Source organism: Apteryx rowi, unplaced genomic scaffold, assembly GCF_003343035.1.
Source record: "Apteryx rowi isolate R43461 unplaced genomic scaffold, aptRow1 scaffold_7, whole genome shotgun sequence".
Classification (NCBI taxonomy): Eukaryota; Metazoa; Chordata; class Aves; order Apterygiformes; family Apterygidae; genus Apteryx; species Apteryx rowi.
This window is the reverse complement of record NW_020450982.1, coordinates 6,844,975-6,871,673: the sequence shown is the minus strand read 5'-3', so window position 1 is coordinate 6,871,673 and position 26,699 is coordinate 6,844,975. Positions and strand designations below refer to the sequence as shown.

Below are 26,699 nucleotides of genomic sequence, written 5' to 3'. Positions count from 1 at the left end.
AGGTCTAAGTTGCCTGCCTAAACCTCTCTGCGCGAATAAATGAGCACCCAAATGGTACCGCTGAGTAACTTGCACAACATCCTTGTTCGCTGGTTGACTGAGACAATTCTGTTTCAGTATCATGTCTGTTAATTTTAGGCACTTGATGTCTTTCAGCAATTTCCGTGATTCATAAAGAAGCAGAATAAGAAATTTACTGAAGTGCAATGCCATAATGGCAGGCTGTTGCTGTAGTTTATTAATATCCAGTAATCATGGCCTTAACACTTGAGTGAACTAACTGATGTTAGCCAATATTTCTGTGGAATGAGCAGGTTTTTCCAATCATCGGCATTTAACACTGGACACCCACTTTCTACTGGTGCGGGATTGGTTAATATATACCAGGTCAGACAGCTGACCAGAAGTAGATTTGTACCAACAGGATAGTTGAGGTATCCATGTGTTGTTTTAAAATGGAATTTTAAAAATAGTCACTTCTCATTTTCTCATTTAAAGACCGTTTAATGTTTTGTATCAAATTTGATAAGTATCAATAATGTATTAATGAAAGGGAAAAGAAAGCTTGGAAACGCCAGTCCGAGTGTGAAGATTCCCACCTGTGTGTCCCAAAGACACCTCAGCCTTCAGGGCTTGCCTTCAGACTGATGGGCTTATCATACAGCGAGAGCCTATAGAACTTATGAGCAGCACCAGTTTGCTGAGAGGCTGGAGAGGCAGGAGTCAAAGATTATAAGAGGTTGCGAGCTTAAAGCATTATAAATAGTGGTAAAATTACACATTTGACCTAACATGTACCCTTGCATTCTCCTCAATTAAAGTCATTACAAATAAACAAAGCACAGTGGTCTTGCCTGCTGAAATAAGAACTTTGCGTCTTGGTTCATTGTGTTTCTTGCTAGTGTTTAAAGAAAATCACAGCCTCTGCTGGATGACGGCTTTTATATTTTTGTTAAATGTAATTTTTATACTGAAAGTTACAAAGGTCATTGAACACATTAAAAGATTGAGTACTTAAAGATTTGTATATTAATCATTCCATTTATTTAGTTTCATTTTATAGGAACTCATAATGTATCTGTGAGTAAGTTTATGGAAGACAAGAAATGAAGGTGAGGAGAAATGCGGCTTGTTTTGTGATAATCTTTGTAGATTTGATTATCACGGACAAACACATTTCAAGCTGGAAAACTCTACCACTAAAATTGGATTGAAATAGCAGAATCATTTGTACTAGCTGTTGGGCATCTCTTAAGCCTTGAAATCTAATAAAAATAAGATGTAAAAACATGGGAGTAGGATGTACAGTTAGCATCAGGTAACGTCCTGTATTTCAGAGCAATCTGAGGAATGTGTTGGATTTGGAATGCCATTTTCTGTGATTGGGATGCAGATAGATTTAAAAAAAAAGGGGGGGCTGGAAGGTTTATGATCCATTGGATAAAAAAAATGTGTGCGTATCTGTGTGCACGCAACTCCCAAGTGTATATATTTGCATTTATTTAGCAAATACCTTGCACCAAGCTAAAAAGTTTCAATTACAAAATGCTGTTGTCTTAGCAAAATAAACTTACAAGCAAAATAGGAGGAAATAAAGAATGAATTAGCATTGCAGTCACCAAGAGTTACTGATGCCAGTAAGCCATCGTTAAAGAAATGGTATTACAAAGAAAAACAGGCTCTTCATGCTTGCAAATTACACAGGAATCAAAACTGCAACTTCTGAAAAATTGGATTTTGCCAAACAGTATTCCTAATAATCACAAAGGTACAGGAATCGTGTTTAAACAATGGTGATTATACTGAAGGGAAAACATAAGGACATTAGACCAGCCGTAGCTGGAGAGCCTGATACCATGCCTCCTGCCCTGTAGCAGATGCTTAGGAGAAAAATCATAGAGTAACTTTCACCAGGGCATCCGTCCTTCCAGCAGGCATCCGTCCACGCACAGATGCCAGTTGGCCAAGGTCAGAAAGGAAACAGATAAATGGAAATATCCTTGCTATATACATAAGAATAGGCAACCTTCATCTTCTAGACCACTTTATTTCCACTTTAAATCAGTCATAACATGAGAAAGTCGGTGTCATTCTTGGTTTCTTCCCAGTGTTACAACAGCTGAGCCACATCATCATTTTTAGCATGTTTGTCTTGACAGCAGCCATGTGTGAACAGCAAGCAAGTTTTACAGCAGAAGCTGAGGCACAGTTGTGTGTTTGGCATAGGTGACAGAGAAGGTTAAAGGCAGGGATTCAAACCTGAGTTTCCCAATTTCCAGGCTAAAGAACTATTTCCATGATGATCTTTTTCTGCTTATGTCAATAACCTCTTTTAATTCATTCAGCCCAGGCACCTAAATAAGATTAACCATGTATACCTATTGTATGTGCTTATCTAGTTCATCTCATATCACAACTTTTTTTTTTTTCTCCTTCACGGAGGAGACTTGTTTCAATTTTCATTCAGGCTAAGTCATAAAAGCTTTCAGAGAAAAATGCAAGCTCCCCACTCCTATGAAGTTTGTCTGATTTTTGGCTGCCCTTCTCTTCTATTTAGAACAGCGGGCACCTATAGCATGAGGATGGAGTTATTTTTCTCTAAAATGTCTAGCAGCCAGATAAGTGTTCATAGAACACTTAATTGCAGAGATGTGTTTAATAATTCATTGTTCTCAAACCTGTATGTGACTGTTTCAGAAAACAGTATCCACAAGAACAGGAGCAGCAGTATGATTGTCAGTTTCTGAATTAAAATTTTTGGGTGAAATATATTTGATTTGGATAAAAAAACTGAAGAAGCATCAGGATTCAATTTCATGTTCCTGTTTATTTAAAGGAACCATCTAGGGATGTGTCTGTGAAATAAAACAAATTAATATTTGTTTGGATATAAGAAAGCTCACAAGCATACTTATGTTAGCACATACTACATTGAAGACATTTGAAAATTTTCGGCTATTACTAAGAAGTTTCTTTTATTTGACTAGTCTGTGGTTAATTTGTAGCAAAATACAAGGACCTGAGCTAAATATACCTGACCCAGCATCACTTTTCAAGGTGATGGCTGATAGTCAAGCCAGGTAGTGCGGGTCATATGTTACTCTCAAAGGCCACGGTTCCCGTAACGGAGACCTGGCCAAGCTGGAGGCGGGGAGGCTGTACCCCTGTACCTCGGCCTCAAGGGATTTCTTGCGAGGGAGACTTTCCTCCTGAGGAGGGTCTTAGGTGCAGGTCTTTGGTTCATGAAAAAGCTGTGCAGTCTACAAACAATGGCATCTTATGTTGAAGTGACTTGTAAAGAAAGAAAAACCTGAAGAAGAGAACTGAAATGTTACCATTCATGGTAGTGCAAACTTGAAAATGGCTGCTGAGGTGGCTTACTCATTTATAACAATTGTTTTTCAACAAGCAAATTATCTAGAATAGCACAGAACAACAGTGATTTTCTATATAAAATATGAGTAAGAGAGATGAAGCCTCATTGTTGGCTGTCTCTTTACTCCAGGTTGCCCGGCAGGAAGGCTGTGTAGGTAGCTCTCCACTACACCAGCATTTCTGCCTCCGAGACTTCAGGAACCCCTCCCAAATTCTTCACATTTGCTTTTGTCTAGCAGGGACAGTCTTGCTGTCTAGTGTGCACCTAATTTGTCTGCCTGTACTCATCTCTCTGGCTTCTGTACACACGTTCTTGTGGAGCTCTTCAAATGTAATTTGAGAGAGCGTTTCTTTTGAAGGCTTCATACACCCTAGCTCAGCCTCAGGACTCTGCATGAGCCTGCTGGGGTCTTCCCATCTACTGAAGTAGACTCTTTGTGCCTAAACCTCTGCTAGCGTCTCTTCCAAACTGTAAGACTTTCCATGTGGTTCACTTCTCAGGATTATCTGGAAATCTGTGCTTGCTCAGCAAGTGACTTGTTCAACACTATCAGTTATGAAATGAAAAGTCTTTTTCTTCTGAAATGTAGAAGGAAAAAAAAAAGTTTCTCAATGGAGACCATGTCTGAGCCAGTTGTTATCTTTTAGCCCCTAGCCAGATAAGGTGGAGACTGTTTCTCTCACTTGTCAGAAAATCCTCTATTTTTCACAGGCTTCCTGCTCAGAAGAAATGAGCAGTGTTGTTCCCATAAGCTCTCTGGAATAATTTAGTTTTGAGCAAAGACCAAGCATGGAAATTTTCAACTAAGGTGAAGGTTCTCCCTGTTGTCCTGCCTGAAGATTATGAGTAAATAGAAATGATGACGGCAGTCACCTCCCCTCCCACTTCCCGTGTAGCAGGAAGCTTGCTACTTGGTTGTACTGTGAGGAGCAAGGACTACTTCAGAGGGCGAGGACTGAATATGCTCCGGGGACCCGACCCTTCGAGAAGAGAGGCCAGTGCCAATCTGGAGTTGCTACTCCTTGCGATGGAGAAAGCAAAGATGGGTTGTAATGGACAGCCAGCTGTTCAGCACCTCTCTGGCTGTCACCCAAGACTTGCTCAACAGGTTCTCTCTCAAGCTGGTATTTCACAGATTTGTCTTCCGTATACAGTCAGGCTTTTTGTTGAAGGGTTGGGCGGAGGCGGGGACCTTCAGCTATTTGTGGTCCTTAGGTCATCAGGAAAAGGACAGGTTTTCACTTTAAAAGACACTTCAAATCCTTGTATTTGTAGTTTGTTTGAACAACAGGTAGAGTAAACTTCAAACTTGGCATGTACATAATCTTCTGCAGACATTCTGGTCACAGTGAACTTTAGGAGAGGGGGAGAAAGGAGAATGGCTAGGTTACTGGTTAAATATTGTATATTGTTTTCAGTACATCTTTCTTTTTCTCTGGCTGTGTTTCCAGGACTACCCTAAGAGTGCCCACATTCAAAACAGGTTAAAAAAGACTGCTTGGACCATTACCCGGTCTTATCCCTGGTTACTACAGTGGTAACTGCTCCTTCAGAGGTGGCTATAATGATGTGTCCTACATAGCATCCTGTGGTGACGGAATTACAGAAGTGTTGTTGGAGGGGAGCTGTGGAGGGCGTCTAGTCCACCTAATGTGCGTTTGCCACAGACGCTAAGAATCCCATCAGTATTCTGTGACATTTTTGCTAGCTGTTACTCAGATAAGTTTTGAGAGTTGTTATAACAGTTATCAGTAGGTATAAAAATATGTATGCCCATGTCTCACTCTGTTGTCCTGGGGCCAGGGCTCAGGATTTTAGGTTTGCTTAATTAGTGGTTTCCTTCCTTTTTAAAACTTTAGGGCATGCAAACATTTTAAATTGGTTTGTAGAAATTCCCTTTCCTAAACTGTCTGAGAATTTGGTTTATATACAAATATACCTCTGTGACCAGTCCCTGTGGATTTAGATGGTTTTCAGAAATCAGCTTTGCTCAATTAAATGTGCAGGGGGGAAATATTCATTACAACAATGTAAATTCAAGCTGTACAAGGCAGCAGGTTTTTCAGGTTTTTTAGGTTTTACTCCCTGTGAGTGTTTAGTTTCCTTTTGTTCTGTTTTTAACAGTATTGATTTTTTTTTTAAATGTACAGAAGTAAAGTCTTCAGCATGTGAGCTGGTGAGTAGGTGTACAATGAGAGATATAATTGCATTGTATCCTTCAAGGACAAAGTTTTGGACTCTGCTGTATTTGTCACTTGATAAATTTACACTATTTTACTAAGATCACAGAGTAAATAACAGAAAATCAAAAGAACAAATCAACTCCAGAAATGCAATACAAGACATCAGCTCAGCACACTGCATTGCAAAACAGTCAATCACACTGCAATCACTAGCAGCGTGAACAGTAAATTAACATTTCACTGGGATAGATGAGAGGTGAATAAACGCAGATATATGTAAATATAAACTAAGTAGGAATAGGCATGATTATAGCTGAGTAAATATGTGAAATCAATGTCAGTTAAGCAAGCGCAGTTAATAATTGCTTACTGCTAATGTCAGGACAATGTGCCAAAGACTGCAGATAGGCAGCCATCATGCCTTGAAAGGCTTTTTCTGGGATTTAAACTGATTTCCTTTGTTCAGTCCATGGGAGTCCCTTCACCAAGGATGGCAAAATTCAGTACAGCTGCTTGAATAGTTTAATGGACTGTGTGTGTGATGAATTTCTGTTGTCGGGTCAGGTCTGTGTTTTTTCTTCAGAAGCTTGTTGAGGACAGACCATGCGTATCTGTGTGTGTGTGAACAGCACTGATCCCAGTGGATTCACCATCTGCCTTCTGGGAATGGCGTGGGGCATGCAGCAGTAATAGAGGTCCAGACCTGCAGCTTAGTGTCACGGGCTCTGCAACGGCGCATGCCCTCGGTGCTTGTGGTCAGCCTAACCCTGCTGGTGGGCTCCCCAGCAGGACTTTGCAGTCTGCGTTGAGTGTTTGATGTTGCACATTTTGCAGAGCTCTGTTATCTGTCCACTTTGAAGCTCAAGAGATCACATCCCAGCAGCCCCTCTGTGTTAAGATTGTCATTAGCTACCTCTGGGGGTGGTTGCTTCTCCACACGCCAGTGACTGGTCTGCCCTCGTCCTCGATGCCTAAGTGGCTTGTGTTGTCTCATGTGGGAACAGAGAAGCATCTTGGGCAGCCTGTAGTCCTGCTGTCTTGGTCTATGCACTTACTGGAGGAGGGCAGAGCTTGGCCTTTTGGCTTTGTAAAGATAGCAATTAAAGTAAATGGTTTGGTTTAGCTGGTCTTGAATGAAGTATTGAGTGATGCTACACCAGGCTGTCTGGACTGTGGGGACAGTGCGTTTTTTTGTGAGCAGTTAGCATATGCTAAAATAGAGGATGAAGTTGGGTTTAAGGAGGTCCCACAGTTTTAACAAAGTCTTCAAAGATTGCTGTTTAAGTGCAAAGCTGCACTTCGCAGCTTTAGGTGATGTATTAGGTTTCAGGGGCCGGGACTGTGCAGCGGAGGCAGGGGAGGGAGAAACGCCTGGGGCGGGGAGCCGGGAGAGCCAGGCCCCCTTCCCTCTTCAGAAGCAGCATGCTTCCAGGCTGGCTCGGCTGTAATGTGTACCATAGCATTTTAATCTCCCATATATTGGGAAAATATATTTAAAACTTGTCTTGTTTCTTAAAGCAGCAGATTCCCAATTCTGCAGCCATAGGGGCTTAAACCGTTTTTGGGACCGTCCCTCGTGGGCTGTGCGGACTGAGCAGCCGTGGTCCTATACCCCGGTGCCGGAGGGGCCGCAGCTGCGCGTGCGAAGAGGGGCCGGCCCCGAGGGCTGCGTGTGCAGCGGTGCGGGAGCTGGCACTGGCCTCGCTGCTCCAAGCGTCGTTTGGGTGGCTCCACTCGGAGGAGGAGGCGGCGGCCGCGCAGCTGGGAAGCCCCAGGCCCCATCCTGCCCAAGGACCGTCAGTGGAGCTGAACTGATAAACGCAGGGAAGATGCACTGTTCGTTCCTGCCCAGCTTTCCACGAGCCGTGCTCCCCTCAACTGGATTTTGTGTCCGTGATAGAGTAGCTCCTGGGATTTACAGTTGCTGGAGGTGCAGAGATACCTCCTTCCTCTGTGTGTCTCCTTGATGTTTTCCTGAGCTGCAGGACCATGTGTCATAGGTACCTGAAAGAAACGATAAGCACGCAGGACTGGCTGGGACTCGCAGGGTCGCTGAATCCGTATCCCTGCCAGGTCATGGGATCTCTGCCATAGGTTCATCGTGTGCTGAGTAAAAACCACACAGGTTTAAAGACCTCCCCACTCTCCCTCAAGGACACACCCATGGACTTGTCCAGACTCTGAAGATGAGAAACCACCGCCTCGTCCAGCTTCTCTGGGGCCGTTTGGTTCGGCGTGTCTCGGGGCTTGAAGGGGTCTCTCCTCCTCCCGTTGGGCGCAGGCGCGTAGGCCTTTCTCCACCCTTTCCAGGAGTGTCTGTGCCGTTCCTGGGTCAGGTTTATCTTTCTTCAAAGTGATTCATCTGAATTGTATGCAGTATTTGAGACGTGGCCTTCTCACGACCTGTACACTGAATGACGTCGTGGTGGACTTGGTTAACTCCGTGTCCGTGTTTGAATGTTTTACTGCTTTATAGGAATAAGAGTTCATCAAACACTTTTTAATAGGCCAAAGTGGTGTTTCAAAACTGCCCTCGAATCAAACGTCACAAAATCCTGTTGGACAGCTGGTGAGCAAGAAAAATGCAAGCGTTATTGCCTAACCTGGATACCTAATTATATTGATCCAAGTCTGTCACACAAATCCAGAAGAGACAACTGTATTTCCATGAAACTTCTTTTATTGATTATTAAGCTGTTGCATGATTTTTGTCATTTTTGCTGAGTCTCTCATGCCTGAATGTCACTTTGGTTTCTTTGCTGACTTCCCTTTTTAGTGATTAGTTTCTTACCACGAATAGGCCAACCTGTGCAGGTTTCTGGATACTTAAACACTGTAGGATTTTTATGTAGATCCACATCTAAAATTAAATTAAAGGTTCTTAATTGTGCTCTCTAAAATTGTATCTGTTAATTTTGCCCGGAATCTTAACAACTTCCAGGAAAACTATTGTCAACATATGATATATTCTGTAGATTTGGTGTGTCAGCTGTTCTATAATTTCCAGTGTTATGACCATGTTATAAACCTGCAAAAACCCATTTATTAAAAAAATAAACTGTAAAAATGGTTCCAAATTGTCACGTACCTGAATGAATGCCCAGGGGGCTGGGGGGAGCCCTCTGTTGCCCTCATTTACAGAAAAGCCAGATGGACTTTATTCATTTCTGGAAAAAAAGGTACTCAAGCAGAAACTGTACTTGTCATGTTGCAGTCTGTGCTGAATTTGTGTGGCCAAGGCCATTCAACCTGGATTTGTAGTATGAACACCAATTATCTTATAATTTAAATTAACATGACACTTTCCTTGCTTGTCTGGTGTTGTGTCCTCATGGGGGTGATCTGGTTATTTTCCCAGGCAAGCCAACATTTATGAAAGCTCCTGAAGATCAGATTGGGATTTCTGGAGGAGTGGCCTCTTTTGTGTGTCAGGCAACAGGAGAGCCCAAACCTCGCATCACATGGATGAAGAAGGGGAAGAAAGTCAGTTCTCAGCGGTTTGAGGTAATTGTATGCATTAAAAAAAAATTTTTTTTTGGAAACCAATCTAATGTGTCTAGAGCTTTAGATGAGCAAAAGAAAATTTCCTCTCCTGCAACAGTACAATCTGTAGAGCAGGCATTGCCCTTGGCGAGCATGACTCTGGGTGCACCTATGGAGTTCCTTCTTCAGGTGGGAGCCTGGGACTTGCACCCACTGGGGTGGTAGAGAAGTTGGATCTAGGTACAATTCTTCACTTTCACTGTGAAAGTGGATACGGCACCTCCTTGACCTACTACCCCTAGCGAAATTCAAAAATGGGATGCCATAACCCCATCAGAAAGCTTTCCAAGCGAGGGTTACTGCCATCCTTCCCAGAAACGCACTTGGAAAGGGAATGGTAAAGCCCTATCAAGGGGTAGTTTGACTCTTTGTGGACTAAAATCTGAGAACAAGGAGGAAAGAAGAGCCAGGATCAAAAATGCTTTTCAAAAAGTGTCTAGTTTGATTCGTATTTTAAATGGCAAATGCATTTGCAAGTACTTTCTCCACCTTTTTCCTTGCTTTCCTTTTTGGAGTTGGATTCTTTTCTCTAAAACCGCCCTTGGAAATGTGACCCTTCTACCACCCTGCCATCTTTCTTCTAATCCCCTCTCTTTGATGTTTTTGCTTTTCTGACTAGAGCTCAGATGACTTTTCTGCCCAGAATGGATTGATTCAAATCACGAATTTTAATCATGATTTTGTATGTGAGCAGGAAACCTTGATTAAAGTAATCAATTTCAATCTTGTTTTACATTGGTATTTTTCCCTAATAAAGGTTAAGTTTCATTGTATATAACCATTTAAACATGCTGATTTGTAAGTAAATATAACCTTTATAGTGAATTTGGTACTTGCTCTGGCTGACCAGAAAGATATGCAATATTATATGCATTTATATGAGCAATTTTATACCTTTGTTCTATACCTTTATTCACATCAACTTTGACACACAGCTGGGACATTTTTATTGTGTTAGGAGACAGTGAATAATGCATTTCTTATTTGCTAGGTGATTGTTAATTTTACCTCTTAATTAGATTAGTCCCTATTTGGAGGAAAATTGGAATTCAGTTAAAATGAAAAAATTCAATAAACAAATCTGACTTACACATGCCTAGTTATTATATAAAAGAGGTATCCATAGTTAGCAAATTGAACAGTGTTTCTGGTCTCAATTTCCATCAGGTCATTAGTGGTTGTAGCTCCCTTCATCTCACACAGAGTGTTTATTCAAAGGATAGAAGGGGAAAATGAGCTTTTCTGCTGTTTCATCTCTTAGCTTTTCATTAGCTGTCATTGAACTGAATTAGTTGAACTGATTGAACTAAAGAAATTTTTCTCGCTGAATCTGACTATGTCATCTTTTAAAATTTGGTGGTAACCTTATGCTGTGGAAAGATTATAGTAAATTTAACATTTTGTCACAGTTTCAAATTTAATTTGAAAACCAGTATTATTTAAAATTACTTTCATTTCTTAAAATTCATTACAGTGATGCTCACTTTTGTGTGTCCTGTCTGCTATTTCTTGACCCCAAATTAGGATTTTCTGCAATCCATTTGTATTACATTCAGCAGAAGGGTTATTCCTTCCAGTGTGAAAAACACCAGATTTTCAGTGCTCTCAGTTACCTTTTCATTTTTTCCTATTTCTCCTTCCTGTGTCCTGTCCCTGCAGAGTCTTGTGGTGCATGTTATTTTTTCTCCTTCCTCTTCTCACTCCTTGGTCTTCACACTGTGAGAAGCATCCCTAACCAGGCTTCCGAAAATAGGGTCAGACTTGTGCAGGGGTAACACAGTCCTCAGCTGGACGTGTGCCTCTGGAACGAAGCATGGTTAGCTTAAGTGGCCAAGTGACAGGAGGGGAGTTGTGCCTTTCCCTCAGGCATTGTCACCATCTGCAGTTCAGTTAATATTTCCAGCATTTGCTGTAGTCGCTAATAGGAGAAAGATGAGTTTGGCATTAACAGTGGCCTGCGGCTGTGCCTTTACCGACTTGCCATTTAGGAATAGCTTATAGTGATCCAGTAGTAAACTAACAAGTTCCTCTTTCTTCTCTTTAAAAGTTAGAGTAATGCATGTTCCAGCTTAGCAGGATGGAAAGGCAATGATTTATTAAGGACCTTATTTATTATGCTGGGAAAGGAATTGTAATTATATCATTGTTGATCAGAGATTGCACAGTACCTGATGCTGAAGGGCATTAAAACCCCTCACTTTCTGCTGAAGTTAGCATGTGCTGAAGGTGCTCAGGGTGTTGCTCTAGTTTTGTTACTATTTTCCTTGTAATCCCACAGGGGTACATCATTCTGCTCCTCTATCAAGGTGAAAGTTGGCACTAAATTGCTATCAGTGTGATTAGTAAAACCATTAGTGCAAATATGGCTCAGATGTTTTAAATCATCAGATCCACATCTTTATTACCAGGTTGATAATTTGTCAACCTTAATTGATTCATAAAGAACCTCATTGGGTCTTCATTTGTTCTGGCCTCCTCAGAGGATGAGTATGTTCATGACCCTGATTTTTGCATTTCTGGACTTGGAATGCTTGGCTAGTTGCGTGGTATTTTACAGCTTACAGAGCTTTTTGATTTGTTTTATTTTTAACCCCTGTTTTGTTTTGACTTTCAGTTTTGTTGCAGTAGATATCAATAAAGAACCACTTTCTTTTTGTTCTTAAAGGTTATCGAGTTTGATGATGGGTCAGGATCAGTTCTGCGGATACAGCCCCTGCGTGTTCACCGAGATGAAGCGATCTATGAGTGCACAGCAACCAATAGTGTTGGGGAGATAAACACAAGTGCCAAATTAACAGTGTTAGAAGGTAAGTGGGAAGTTTTTTCATGTCTTTAGGTGGCAGAAAGCATGGGTTTTGGCTTTGATAGCTACATGTTGGTGTGATCTTAAATGACATGGTGATGTTCTAGATTGGTTTGGAAAAGTTGCATTCTTCTAGTATCATTTGCTATACTTTCTTTTAGTGATTGAAGCTTTTGTTTTTTGGACAATCATGGGCAGAAGGGATTGCAGATTCTGAACTTTCCTTAAAGTGCATTAGTTAAGTTGTCTGTTTGAGGTGTGTCACCTCTCCCTTGGAGGCCTAACTCTGCCTGCTTTGATATAATACCCATCTTCAGGGTATCTAAGAATTAGGTCTGATGGTCAGAAACTTAATCTGTGTTGCTGCACCTTTTGGATTAAATCAGCACAGTTCTTTTTGAATAGATTTTCAGGTTAGTCTTCAGATTTTGAGCTTGATGTGGAGTTTAACTGGGCTTACTTTTCACTGCAGTCACAACTTGTTATTCTATTTCTCCTCTTCAAGAAAGAATATAGATGGTTTTGATCCTTGTCTGCTATATGGTTTGATTTTTTCTGCTTGCTGTGTTTTTTTTTGTTTTTTTTCACCCAAGTGGTATGTTTTGCAGAAAAACTGTGTATTAGATATAAAAGACTTGTGATCATTTGATGATTTTTTTTATATTAGATTGTCAGAATTATTGTCTGCTTTTAAGGCAATGTTTTTTTCTTTCAGTACATTGATGTGTTGTAGTATTTGTTTATATATAGGATTTTGTAAGTGCACTGAGATGTTACAAATCCAGGATATTTGGCTGAGGGGTTTTTTTTTCTTGCATTTCCTAAGACAAGCAGGAAAAGGCTTAAACAAATTACTTGGTCTATATGGATTGATGGAGAAACTTTTGAGTAATGAAAAAACTTGACTGGAAATCATTTATTGCTGTATGATTTGAATCATCGAATTCAGGTGAAGTTTTTCTGTTTCTTATGGCCAGCAGTGGCAGAGGAGACAGGTTATCCAGCAGTTACTGTGCCAGCCATGCATGCGTGAAGCCATTTGTTCCCTTGCTCTGCCACAGTTTTCTCCAGATAAGTTACTTCTTGTACCTAGTTCTCCCTTTCCCATTTATAACATGGAGATAATCATATTTTCCTCTCTAGTATGTGATGATGAATATATTAAACTGCTATAATGTGCTCAGACACTGTGGCGATGGGAATGATAGAAGTCATTCAGCACTTGATGTGACTGTATCTTGTTTCTGGAGGTTGGGCGTCTTAGAGGGGCACCTTGCTCTTTGCTGGTAGTACTATTAAGAGATGGATAACAGGTGCTGTAGACCTGAAAATTATTAGATAAGAGAAAGAGGTCCTTTTCCTGACACTTCTTGCCTTTCTGGCTGTTTCTGTGGGTGCATAAAGCTCAGTGGAGCTCTTTCATCAGTTTACTTGCAGATCTGCATTTAAATGCTTCCTACAACTGGATTTTTGTGATACTGGATACTTGAATACCCAACTGCTGCAAGCACATTCCTGTTTCCTTTAGCTGCCTTTAGATATCTTAGAGATGTATGCACATGCACACACATGCTAATTTTTTATTTGCTCTGTGTTAATGTTCAAAGGCCCATAGAGACCTGCATGTTGTAAAGGAGCACAACAGTATTTCTCAGCTCTGTGGAGCTCCCGCTGAGTTCCTGATGAGGTAAAACTTGCAGATCACCACGTAAATAGGGAACATTAGGAAACACCAGAGAAAGGAAAAGATATGTGTGCACTGCTTATGAGCCACAGAAGCGAAAGTCACTATCACACAGGCACCAAACATGCTTTCCATTTGGAAGCTTCCTTTAATCATGAGTAATGCTAATTTAACATGATCCAATAAGGCCAAAAACAATATGCAGGTTGGGGGCTACGTTTTCCTCTCTAATTGAAAACAATCGAACCCATGCTGGGTGCTCTCATAATGATAAAATTAAGAAACATTTGCTGTATAACAATTCATATATGTTCATGTATATAGAGTTGTGAGCTTACTTACACATATGGAGGAAGAGGTGCATGTGCCTTTCATGCCTTTCATGCTGGCTTGCCTGATGAAGCAGGTGAGCTTTGTTATGATGCATCTGTATTAAGAAAACATGTTTTTTGTATCTCTTTTTTGAGTCTTGATGTGGACAAGTCCTTATTTTTCAGCCATGCCATCTGATTGCTCTGTGTTGTCTGCCGCCTTTTGTTGTATCAAATGGCAGCCGTGGCCATAGATTATACTATTTCTGCTTTTGGGGAGCGTGAATTCTTTGTATGATTAGTATTCCTTTCTTTGCCTAGATATAGGCAAAGTGGATGTTGCAAGTCTGCGGCCTGGTTATGTTTGTGTTCAAATGGTCTCGATGGTCTCCCAAAGACTAGTTAGTGTCCTGCCTCTCTGTTACGCCATGAATTTTCCTAGCAGCATGAATTTTTGGAGGTATTTGGAAATGACACATTTCACATGAAAGAATGATAACCTCAAGTCTGTCAACTGGGATTGGGTTTTCCCTCAGCTTCTGGGGTTAAAATAATTTCTGTAATTGCTCTCAGGTGGCAGTTTGAATGGTGCAGACATTCTGCACTTCCTTTCAAGAATTTGACTAATGCAGTGGTCCCTGGTGCATGGCAAAGCCCTATCACAGACATCCTCATGGTTACATGCTGCTAAACACACAGCACACATTGATTTTTACATTAAAAATCCTTTATAACAATAAGTTTTAATGCTGCTTCACAATTTGCTCTGTAGAACATAGGCCTTAATGTTAAATCCAGAAGTCACAGTCAGGGTTTAGCAGGCTGTTATAAGATGTCTTTGTAGCAAACTAATCTGGAGCTTTATTTTATTTAGATTTCTGCTATGTTTTATAGATCAGAGGCAGATAATCCTCTCTAATTGCCAACTTATTCCATTCTGAATATTAAGAGAGAAGCAACAGTCCAGTCTCCTGGAGGAATCGGGGATTCTCACATAAGTGAATCTCTTTTAACAGTTGAGTCCCCTACCATCCCTTTCATTCTCTGCTCCCATGTCTCTCATTTTTTCCTTCTAACTACAAATTCTGTTGTGACCAAACTATGTATACTTAGCGTAACTGGAAATTATTTCTCCTGTTGATAGCAGGAGAAGTAGACATGCATATACCTCCTCTTCTCATTTCTCCTGGGTAGCTGATAAGCTGAATTATGTATGGGTCATATTGAACATTTCTATCTTTTTTCCAGTTATGACCTGAAGCAGCACCGAAGTACATTCCTACCTGCCTGGCAGAAGAGGAAAGCGATGCAAAGAGGGGAGGGCTAGAATCAATAAGCTGACACTCATTCCCAAGGAAAGCCTCAGGGACAGTTAGTGGCACTAACAAATTAATAAATATATTCAGTTGTAACATTCAGAATTACAGAGCTTTTTAAATAGGGAGATTATATGAAATGTGAGGAGGAAGCATGCAAGCATGGAAAGATGTGGCAGCAGGCTGGGTGCAGGGGTCTCCACATAGTGTCTTTCCACAAACTCCCTGTGTGTTCGACACAGTGGCTTTGTTAGCACAGGTGATGATGACGGTGTTTGTCTCTGGTCGCTTGTACGCCTGAGTCCACGTCCCGTCTGTGTCCTGGCAGATGCCACCGAGCAGGAAGAAAGAGAAAGGCAGTGCCAAGTCTTCTGGGGGACTAATCGTTCCTGCAACGAAGGGAGCAGGCTCAGATATGGGGTGTTTTGTCTGGCCCTTCTCCCAGGACTTTACAGCTTGGACATTCAGTTACAGTTTTGATTTGCTGTACTGGGAAACCATTTAATTGCAACTGGTTCTTTAATGCCCTGTGAGCAATCTTTTTTACTCCCCTGCAACCCAGAACGTGTAGTCATATCTAAGTGGCACTGAATATATTTAGAGTTTCATTCTCCTTTGTTTTTAAGTAGGTTAAATGAAAATATCATCTCCAATTTCCATTTCTAGCACAGGTCTACACGAATCCCTTATGCCCTGCATCCCAGCCTCCTAATCATATGGCACGTAGTTATCTGCCTGGAGAGTGCTGCCAGGCTCTGCTGGAGAGCAGCTCCCAGTGAAGAGGACAGCCGGGAGAGCTGTTACGGGGCTGCCTGCATGGTGGGCTTCAGTCTCAAGGTAGCCTGGCAAGTTAAGTTTTACCAGTTGGCGTTACGCTGTCAGAAATCAGGGAAGTTTTGGTGCATTTCAGCGGGGCCCTAGAAAGTTCCTGAGTGCAGCAGGTGTCCCTGGGTGGGGAGCACCTCCACCTTAGCGTCATTTGCTGATTACCGAACCATATCATGAGTTTAATTTCTTTCAACATCTGCCAGCTGCATTCCAGTTCCTGGAGTTAACCTGTTTGAAATGCTGTAAATGATAAACATTTGACTGTTACAAATGATTTCTGCAGAGAGCTAGATCTCTGAAGGCCTGAAACAATATGTCCTTTTTGTAAACACTCTTCTAAAAGTGATTTTGTTATTGCAATGGTAAACAGAAGTTAGCTGTGTTTAATCCTTGTTTATGCTTGGTTACTTACAAAAGGATCAGTAGGATCATTGTACTTCGGGTTATGTGTGTTTTCATTGCTTTCGCATCTTTTTGCCAGGAAGAATTTTTAGCAGTATGTTATGAAATCAAGTAATTAGGGGAGGGAAATTGGATCCAGGTAGGTGTATTAATTCTGACTGTGTAAGTCAACTCAGCCTCCCCAATATACCTTGCTGCTCCTGGGATTGGAAGTACTCTCTTCATGTCTCTGGTCGGGAGAGGACAACTCTTTCCTATACATGCTCCATGATTATTGCCTGTTCCGGCTTCATTTGGTTTCTTCCTGGGAAGACTGCTGTGATAGCAGAGATCCTACTCTGTTCTTTGCTCTCCACGTAAGTGACTGACGTACTTGCTGTATGAGATAGGCAGTTAAAAGTCCTCTGTAACTGTTGCATTTCCAGTGCAGTGCTGTGAGCCTCTGCATGCTTCACTGCTTAGGGAAATGTCCTAAAGTATAGTGATGCACAGAGAAACAAAGAAACCTGGGAGCGTTCACTTTGTGCTAGAGGATGGCATGTCCCATGCTTGTTAGAAAAGAAAACATTAAGCCACTCATGGTGGCCTCATTGAGATGTTTAGAGTGTCACTTAGAAGAGTGTAAATCGCAGCTCAGGTGGAAGACGTTGCTATTAAGTGTAAGGTGCATTCACAAGGAAAGAGCATATTAAGCTGTTCAACAGCAGGCCGCCTAGTATTGCTCTGGTAAGTCAATTGAGGAGCCTTGTCATGCTGCTAAGAAACCTATCCGTTTCTCAGGCACTAAACAGTGGCTAGAAATCTTCTGGAAAGTTCAGGGGGATATAGGTTTTCTCTTGGTGTCATGATGCTCAGAAGATTGAGCAGAAGTGACGATCTGTTTGCATTAGACCAAGAGAAGTTACAGACTGTTTTTCTTGTGTCACCATTATGTTCCATGCTGCTCTGAAGGGCTTGTGTTTCAGCTATTTATTTAGTCTTTGGTATCTCTAGAGCACCCATCTTCTCAATGCAGGTGTGAATTACTACATTCTCTTTCTTTTTACATATATATATTTTTTAAGATCAGATTAAATGAGAACAGTTGTGTTACTCTGATAGTTTATTTTATATAATATTTAACAAGAATGGTTTTCTTGGCTGTGAATGAGAGACAATTAAGTAATTTTCTCAGCTCAAGAAAAGTTTAGTGTTGTTGGTCTCTCCTCCAAACAAGACAGTCAGCAGATCTGTAGAACTTATCAGACCCAAATGCCATAATTTCCATTTCTTATCTCTGTTTAAATGATTAACTAATGACACATAACCATATAATGTATCCATGATAGCAAGTTCCATCAGAAGATTGCCATGCACTAAGGTTAACATCTAGGTTCATTCCACAAGTTTATGAAGCAAGAAATACAACCTTTGAAAAGCTTTATATGAAATATCACATAATATCCAGATGAACCCTCTGGAATTGTGCCCTCCCATAAAAACCTTGTGTCTGAAAAGGTACTGACCTCTTAATCTTGAGAACATTTTTCTTTTACAGCAAGGGGCTGTTTCTGCATATTGCCTCTCAAATCAGGTCCTGTGAGATTATATCTGCAACAGGATGGGATGTTGTCGCGTTCTTATCAGCAAGCTAATGGCGTCAGTGATATTACAACACCCAAAAGCAGCACCCGTGACTCGGGACTTTTTCCCAGACAGAAATGAGTGAGCTTTAAGTGGTAAACAAACAAGAAGGAAGTATAATCTTTTAATTTGACTACAGAATTATACAAAAGCTCTAACTGGGATGGGTATTGCAAATTCTCAGTACTTTGAAGTAGTAAGTATGTCGTTGTATCCTAAAAGGAGACTTCTTAGAACTCCCTCTTTCACACAATTGATGTACTCCAAATTTGTTCAACAGCTTATAAGCACTGACTTTGGTACAGGAAATCATGTTCAGCTCAAACTCTGGTTATCTCTGTGAAATAAATTGAAGTAAAAGGGTATATAACCCTATTATGCAGTGTCTTGGACAAATGTGCTGCTTAACTTTGGACGAACTTGTACCTGGGAACATAAGGATTTTTGTATTTGTTAAGATGTGAAGTCTTTCTTACTGTGACTGCCTTTGTTCCATTATGAACATTATCTTCTATTTCTTTTTAATCTTCATAAACTACTGATGTTGATATCAGCTTTAGGAAGTGAAGTCTGAAGGCCAAGATATAGAAGAATAAAAAATGAATCCCTTAATTAGTTTTAAATATTCTGCTTTCCGTTTTCATCAGAAGTGGTGGTGTTCATGTGTTATGGGAAAGATCAGTTATACTTAATGAAAGTACTATCTACATCATTAATAATTTTGTATTCTTTTATTGTATATCACTTCTAAAGGCAGTAGTCAATACCTTTTCAGTCCTTTTCCCTGTGGGGCATTTCTCCTATGACTATTTGCTTGTTACTTTTCTTCCAAGCACCTGTGAATATCTGTCTTATACAAAATCCTTTTGGATATTGTAACCCAATGGAATCATTATTACAYGTAAGGATATTCTGTTGATTATAACACAGTACAATATTTCAGTACATTGATATGTTTAGTAGATCAAGGCGTTCATCAACCTGTGTTGACCCCTCTAAAATTCCTGATATACCCTGATCTTTGCAAAAACAAAAAAAGAAATTTTGTCACCTGTAAAAGTTGTCCCCTYTCTGCTTGCTCCATTTCCCAAATGCCTCATGAAGATACTCAGAAACATGGATACTCATTCAGAGCCTAGTGGTAATCTACTAATAACTTCTGTCTGTTATGAAAATTGATAATTGAGCTCAGGGCATTATTTTCCTAGGCTCAGGATCTGGAGACAAGTTGCTTCTCACTCTATGGTACCTTACAGCTTCCTGGGAGACTGTTACAGAAACTATGTCATTCTTCTCCTACTGCTGCTCTTCTATCAAGACGTTCAGTGAAGTCTAATAGGGAAATGAGGCACAAGCAAATGAGTTTAACTCCCTGACAGAGATGCTCTCACGCAGGCAGGTTCCTGCCACGGTTGGGAGGCTGTGCTGCGGGTTGCCATCTCCCAGCTGAGACCAGTGATGGTTGGTGGGCTGCTGCTGTGCTGGTGGTCCAGGTCGAAATCAGACAGGTTAGATTAAATCGTCTGTGGTTTAAACTAATCTGTTTTGACTTTCCATTGGAATCGAGCATCAGTCCCAGCTGAGAGGCAGCAACCAGCAGCACTGCCTTCCAGGTCACATTCACAGGACAGGGAGTTCCTGCCTGGTGTTCCTGCCTGCCCCGACTGCCCTGGCCATGAAGGTGTTTGAAAGCTTACACAGGGCACTGTTACCTGGGACTGGGATTTTGGTGGTGTAGGTAGGCAGTAAAGTAGCCTTGGTCTCAGCCAAGGTTTCTGGATGTGTACTATCTGATGTCCTAATCTGTACCAGCAAGTGGCCAGATGAACACTCCCTTGCCACCACCCAACATCACTTTTACAGACAGTCAATTGCAGTTTCAGGTTTCCTGGTCATAGTGGTCTTATTCTGCACCTTTTCCCATTGTGGGTTTTTTTGTTCGTTTGTTTGGTTGGTTTTTTTGAACACACACAACCAAGACTGTGCACATAGGAGCTTCACAAGTGTCTTTCCAACAGCATAGGTGGATCCAGGTATTTTTGGAGATGTATGCCATGATCATAATTGCTTTTTGCGTTCTGCTGGTCACTGGCTAGCCTAGCTTCTCTGCGTTTCTCTAACACCCCCAGGTCTGTCTTGTCTCCTCATGTTTCCAAGCAATGCACACCAGGCTTACAGGAAAAATTCTTAGTATTTCTTTTGTTCATTCCTATTATTCCTTTCACTTAAGGTCATTTGGCTCTTGCATGATTTTTCGACTGTCCTCTTTATTTACAGCATCTCCACAACATGGTCAATTTAATATCCACCTTTTGTACAGAGGTCGTTAATGCATCTACTCATTTCAGAACTGATATTTGAGGAACTTGTTGATAGAGAACATTGTTGCACTACTAAAAAAAAAAAATGAACAAGAGAATGGAGTTGATTGGCTGATAGTGGACCCTGATTTGGCTCTCCAAATGTTTATCTGATAATAACTAGGCTGAAGCTGGATCCAGTGACTCTCAGATAGTTAATTTGAGTTTGGAGGACTGACAGCTAGAATAAAATACTTTTATTAATGAATTGTGTATACATGGATCTAGAAATCATTCAGAGGAGAAAAAAGGACATGAAAACCCACAATTATAAGTTAATCACTTTCTTAGTTTAAAATGCACTTTAATGGAAATCTTTCTAATACAACTGGAACAGACAGACAAGTTAGTTCCTCTAGATGATTTGAGTAGCTGTAACTATAAACCTTGTCAGAATCAAAATTCATATTGCTCATCAGATTTAAAGTCTACTGTTGCCCATCAGAAGCTAAAATAATAGCTCTTTATTATGATGTTTCAGAAGATCTTTCTTATTGTTGCATCTCTTTCAAGATAACTCTTTCTGAGAGCATCTCTGGAGAAGTGTAGCAACCCGTTATTGACAGATGTGCTCTCTGTAGCTTGTATGTCAATCCTGCTGATACCTCCTGCTGACTAATAAGGTTAGCTGCTGGTATATATTTGTAGTCTTTGAAGTCTGTTAGATTGTGGAATAGCCTTCTATAACAGTTGGTTAGAAGCCCATTGTTTGAACTATTGGAAATTAATGGGAAGCACTGCTTGATAATGTCATATGGATTAAGTCCAATTTGGTCCCAAGGAAAAAAGGAAGGGCAAGAACAAGGTGTCCTTAACTACTTTGGCAAAGTTATCATCTCTATCTGCTTGTAACAGAGACTGTCTCCTCTGCTCAAGGTTTAGTGACCTGTTGTCATTTACTTGGTGTGTCACGACTTACATTGGCACTTAAGAAGACATAGCACCACAGTGATCTTCTGTAACTTCTGCAAAAGTGGGAGAATATATATCTACCTAACAGAACTTGAGAGCGAGTTCTTAAATGGAAAATGGAGCATGGAGAGTACAGTGTGATAACAATGACCGTAGGGAATAGAGGGCTTACAGCTACAAAAGCCTAAATCTCTGCATGCAAGAAAGTTCTTACACAGTCACCTTGGGCTTAATTCTACACCTTATCTTCTTCCTCTGACTAAAAATCACAGCCCCAATTAAATCATTCTTGGAGAAATCAATATTTTAAATTTAAAGCCAGAAAAACATGAGATGGGAACCTCAGTGCATGCTAATGAATATGTAGCAACAACAGCTGTTCAGAAGTCAGGATCTCCATGCAGGGAGCAGTAGTATCCTTCATGTGTCTCTTACCATACCTGTGGAAGAGAACATTTCACAAGTACTTAATCTAACTGCCTCTCCTGCAGAAGAAGAATTACACCGTTGCTACTTATTGGCCACCTTTTGGTCTTGGACTCAGGTGTTGACTGTACAAAACAAAGCTGGTTTTGCATTAAAGACTTGTAATAATGGTCATTCTAACAGCTGGTTTGTGTGTGTCGCACTTATTCATGAGTCCCCCAGTCTAGTTATCCTTATGCATCTCTTGTTGATCTTGTATTTTTTTTTGCAGTTTGGAGTCAGGAAGACTTTAAGTTTGTGATGCTTATTAAAATGCAGTGCTCAGATAATGAGCAAAAGGAATAATTGGTCCCAATTTCGGATGCAAGGAAGCAATTATAAGACCCTTCATTGTTAATTTATTAGATGATTAAAATACATGCCTTCCACTTGTTGTGTTAGAAGTCCAGAGAATCTTTCTAAAAGCATTAATCTCATAGTACTAAAACAGCGCCTTCCCCATAGAGCTTTTAAACTGTTGTTTATTCTTGTGGATATTTCAATCAGATAATAAAGTAGTGGCTCTTTCTGGCACTCTCACCTGGTCAAATTCTTTCTGCCCAGAGCTTCAGAATAGCTCTTTAAAATCCTTTGTCCTAAGGAAAGCCAGTGGGAGTGAGGTATAATAAGATCCGTCTTTTCAAGATCATCTAGCTCCTTCATAAGGCAGGTTGGATGATGCCATGGGAAAAGACTGCAATGTATTCATCTGTCGTGCTAATCCTTTGCTCTGTTGCTTCAATTGCTTTATCACAAGGGTCCAGCTTGGATGAAATCTTTCCAAGTTCTTGGTGTATGAGTTCAGTGAAGAAGTCCAAATGCCAGTCAAGAACTATAACCTTATCCAGTTACAATGTATGAGTGTTCGCTGTTGTGCTGTTGCTCCAAGCTTGGACTGGGGGAAATTTCCCTCTGATAAGTCTGCTTGTCAGCACAGGATGCAGAATGCTTTAAATAAAAGTAGCTGCACAAAGTGTTACACACAACAGAACTGGCGTTATGACCTTTCAGCTGCTTTTAAGACCGCTGGGAATGCACTGGAAACATTAAACTGTTAGAGACTGTCTAAGACTTAAAAACCTGAAGTCTCAGTTTTTTGTTACTACTGCTCCAAAATGGTGTTTCGTTTACAAGAAAGGCAATATTGGAATTTATTTTCTGATGTCTCTTTGATTTAGACAACACCACAATTAGTCCCAGTGAGGGGAAAATCCTTGGAGAGAGAATAGATATTGTAGAAATATTGATGAAAAATACATGGACCAAACACATGGTGGTGTTAACAAAAAAATGTGTTAGAGGTAGGTAATGAACTGGGAAATGCACAGCCCAAACTCATGGGATATCCAGTACCAAAAGACGCAGACACAGAAGGTCAGGAGAAACAGAATGAGCCTTTTAGAATGAGGGAGCAACGGTAGGTCCTGCCTGAATCTCCTTTGCTTTGTGTGTCCCAGCAGGGCAGAGTAGTGTGTGCCAACAGTGCTAGAAGCACTGGGAACACTTTCCAGATGGAGCTCTGTGCCTTATGTGCAGTAAACAAGACAGGCAAAGCAAAGAGCTTGCTGTTCCTTGGAGCCTGTCTGTAAGGGAGACGTGAACCCTTGGCCAGTATCAATACACTGGAAAGCCTACATATGGTGGAGATCAAAATGATTCACCTGTGACAGTGAAGAGATCAGCAGGAAGTCCCCGTGATTGCGTGGGCCATGCACTATAAGAAGAATGGGTGTTGTCTTCTGCCTCCGACAGGTTAATTAGCACAACTTTTTTTCCCATAAGAACATCATTTATTAACATAAGACCTAGCTAAATTGTGCATGTAGGCATGTCATCAACAAACCCAGCACTTAAGTTGTTGAATGAGTTGAGGCTGGGGGAAAACTCAGTGTGAATTCTTTACAAATAAGTGATTTGGTTGCTTTATTTTGATGTGAAGTTGTTCCATCAAAAAGTAGCATGGCAAAGAACCTCAGCTGAAGTTTTACCAGCAGGAAAAATGTGGCCTCATGAAAAACAGCAGTTGTTTTGCCTAGAGGTGGTAGGCTTGATGAGAGTCCACCTGATTAGCATGTAGCACACATCTTAATATCATAACTGCTGCCTGCCTGCCATGTGCTTACAGTCCTGAGGAAGATGGTGTTGCTGATCAGGTGACTAGCATCTAAACGTGAATTTAGCAAAAAAGACCCTCAAAAGGGAGGGAAAAGGAAAAGGATTCTGAAGGATTCATGTTTTTTTACTAATTAGACGCTAAAAGTGATAGAAGTGCTAAAAAAAAAAAAAAAAGAAAAGAAAAGAAAAAAAAAGAAAAAAAACTCTTAGCTGTTGCCCCGGGCATGAATTTACTAGCTTTAGTTTGTTGTTCAGTTCGGTTCATTGATCTTGTCACAACTGATGATTCATTAAGTTGTGACTACTGTAGAAATTATAATGCACAGATGTAGCTGTACTGCACATCTGTGTGTTCCCAATGTGTTAATGATTTAAAAATGTGCTTTCTGTCTGGCCATCCACTGTGCTTCAGGTGCCAGCTGACATTTCATATTATCGAGCCATTTGTCGTGGTTGGCAGAGAGAAAGTCTTTTGGTTCTCCTTGTACTCTTTGTTACTTTTATCCATATTTCAAATAGCTGGATTTGATTGTCCCAGCGGCCTTGGCCTTGCAGAAAGTGAGTCGTGGGATCTAACTCTACCAGCTACCAGCTTTTTCAATGTCACATGCCTTCTCCTGGTCTTTGCTTATGGGGTTATTTCCTGCCTTGAGTCATGAGGAATATTTTAGGTTCAAAAGCAGGGTTTCTGACTTGCTTAGGATTCTGAATTTTAATTTTTGAAGTTTGACTGAGATGTCACTGAGTTAGTTCTTAGCTTAATGCTAACACCTCATTTAATCCTCGACTTCTCATCCCTATAAGTTCCAGAACACCTCAAAAACTTTCAGTGTATTGACCTATAGGCTGAAAGGCACCAGCAATTCAACAGTGTGTGGCAACACTGTAAAACAACTTCACTGTATCTCTAGCATCCTTCCCTAATTCAGATCCCTGTTTAGACTGGTCCTTATTCGAGACTTGTATTGATCAGAGCACGAATCTGCAGAGCTCTCTCTCCAGTGGAGCATGACTTTTCATTGGCAGGGACAAGCTATGCCGACTATTCTATCATAGTAAGGTTATACCGGTGTTGTGTAGTTAATGAATTTCCTTGTGATTATTTTCTAATATCACTTTCTAGTGCAGACAAACCCTTAGAGTCCTCTTGCCTCCTGTCTTTCAGGGAGTGTCCAGGGAGAGCACATTACATCTCTTCAGGCACATACCTGCCAGTATACATGGCTCTGTATTGCTTTCCAATTTGATATCATGATAGGTTGTGTGCTAAAAGGGTCTATGTCTAGCATCTCATCTCCTTATAGCACATCTTTAAGAAAAATACACTATCTCATCAAACAAATGCAAAGCAACAGTGAGTCCAGCATATTGTTCAGTTTATTCCAATAATTAATATTTAATTCCTAGGCTGAAATTCTGTAATTTCAATTTTGGTCCAAGCTCCTTCTGTGACTGAAAACCCTCTTCTGTCCCCTCTCTCAGAGGTCTCTTCTCCACCTAAGTGTCTGTTAATTCTTTTCAACGAGCTGAACAGATTGAGCTCTGTAAGTCCTAGAGTGGGGCCTGTTTTCTAGTTCCTGACTTGCTTTTGTTGCTCATCTTTGAATTCTCCATGCTATTTCTGTGCTCTTCTGGAAATGTATGCATTACAGTTCACACTGTATTGTACTAACTACCATAAGAAGCAGCCACAATGATTCAAACCAAAGGTCCATCTACCCCACTGTGTCTTTTCCAGGGGCCAGCACTGGATACCAGGGAAGCGTGTAAGGACAGAGCATGCTTATAGTGATGCTTCCCCTGAATGCATGCTTCTCTAGCCTCTGCTGATGTGTGGCAGAGGAATTCTTGAACCAGAAATGGCAGTCTTAGTCAATTAATGAAAGAAGAACCTAGCTGCTTTTGAGCATAAACTTTTAGCGTGCAAAATATCCCATAACAAGAAGTTTCCCAGCTTAACTTTGTGTTTTGTGGAAAAAATATTTGTCAGTCACTAGTATCTTCTGATGCCCTTTAGCTTTCATATCAGAATGGACAGTGAAGAGTTCTTCCGTCTTCCGTCTTCAGCTTCATGATTTCTGGGTTCAATAGATCTTTGTTGTACCCACCCTTGTTTGTGTCTTCCTTACTGAACAGCCCTAGTCTATTTAGTTATGATATAACGCATACTGTTCGCAACAGCAAAATCATGCATCCCAATCCAGTAGAAATAGGGCTGGGGAGCACCCTAGGGTTGCCTTGCCTTCTCTCTTGTGTCACAGTGCTGCATGAACACTGTGAGCCCTCTCTGAGTTGCTGTTTTCCAGGACTGTCTCCCATCCTGGAGGTCTAGCTTAGGTTTTGCTTGTTCCTGTGGCAACCAAGAACACATCTGGGAAGCTTCAGAACATCTGGTTGTCTGGTAGAGTCGCTGCATGGGTTCTGGTGAGCTGAAGGATGGAGCTTCAGGAGGGAACCAGACTCAGTGACTTGAAGCTTTTCTCCAATTCTTTATATTCGGATTGTTTTGTACTCTTTTGTATCCAGATATAATCTATTAGGTTGTACCTCTCTAATTCTGCATAGTTTGTAGCAGTAGCCTGTCTTCATTATTTATAATCCCTCTAAGATCTCTGGTGTTTGTAAAGCAGGCCTGCTGCAGGCTGGTCTTTGCAGTTTGCCTCGGTAACAGTGACGGGGAGGGAAAAGCTCTCAGGTCTTTTTGCAGAACTGTAGAAGGCTGCACCCAGGTCTTCCCTGCATAGATTTTGGCAGCAGAGACATGTAAGTTTTTGATCT

The 26,699-nt window shown here is 40.9% G+C and overlaps 1 protein-coding gene across 1 annotated transcript in view; it reads left to right on the top strand.

Moving 5' to 3' along the window:
• Window positions 1-26,699, top strand: part of PTPRF (protein tyrosine phosphatase, receptor type F) — a 300,767-nt gene that overhangs the window by 90,766 nt on the left and 183,302 nt on the right. Inside the window, exons 3-4 of the mRNA XM_026086910.1 lie at window positions 8,918-9,063; window positions 11,768-11,909. Coding sequence (XP_025942695.1) covers window positions 8,918-9,063; window positions 11,768-11,909 — 288 coding nt within the window. The remainder of the gene's footprint in view (window positions 1-8,917; window positions 9,064-11,767; window positions 11,910-26,699) is intronic.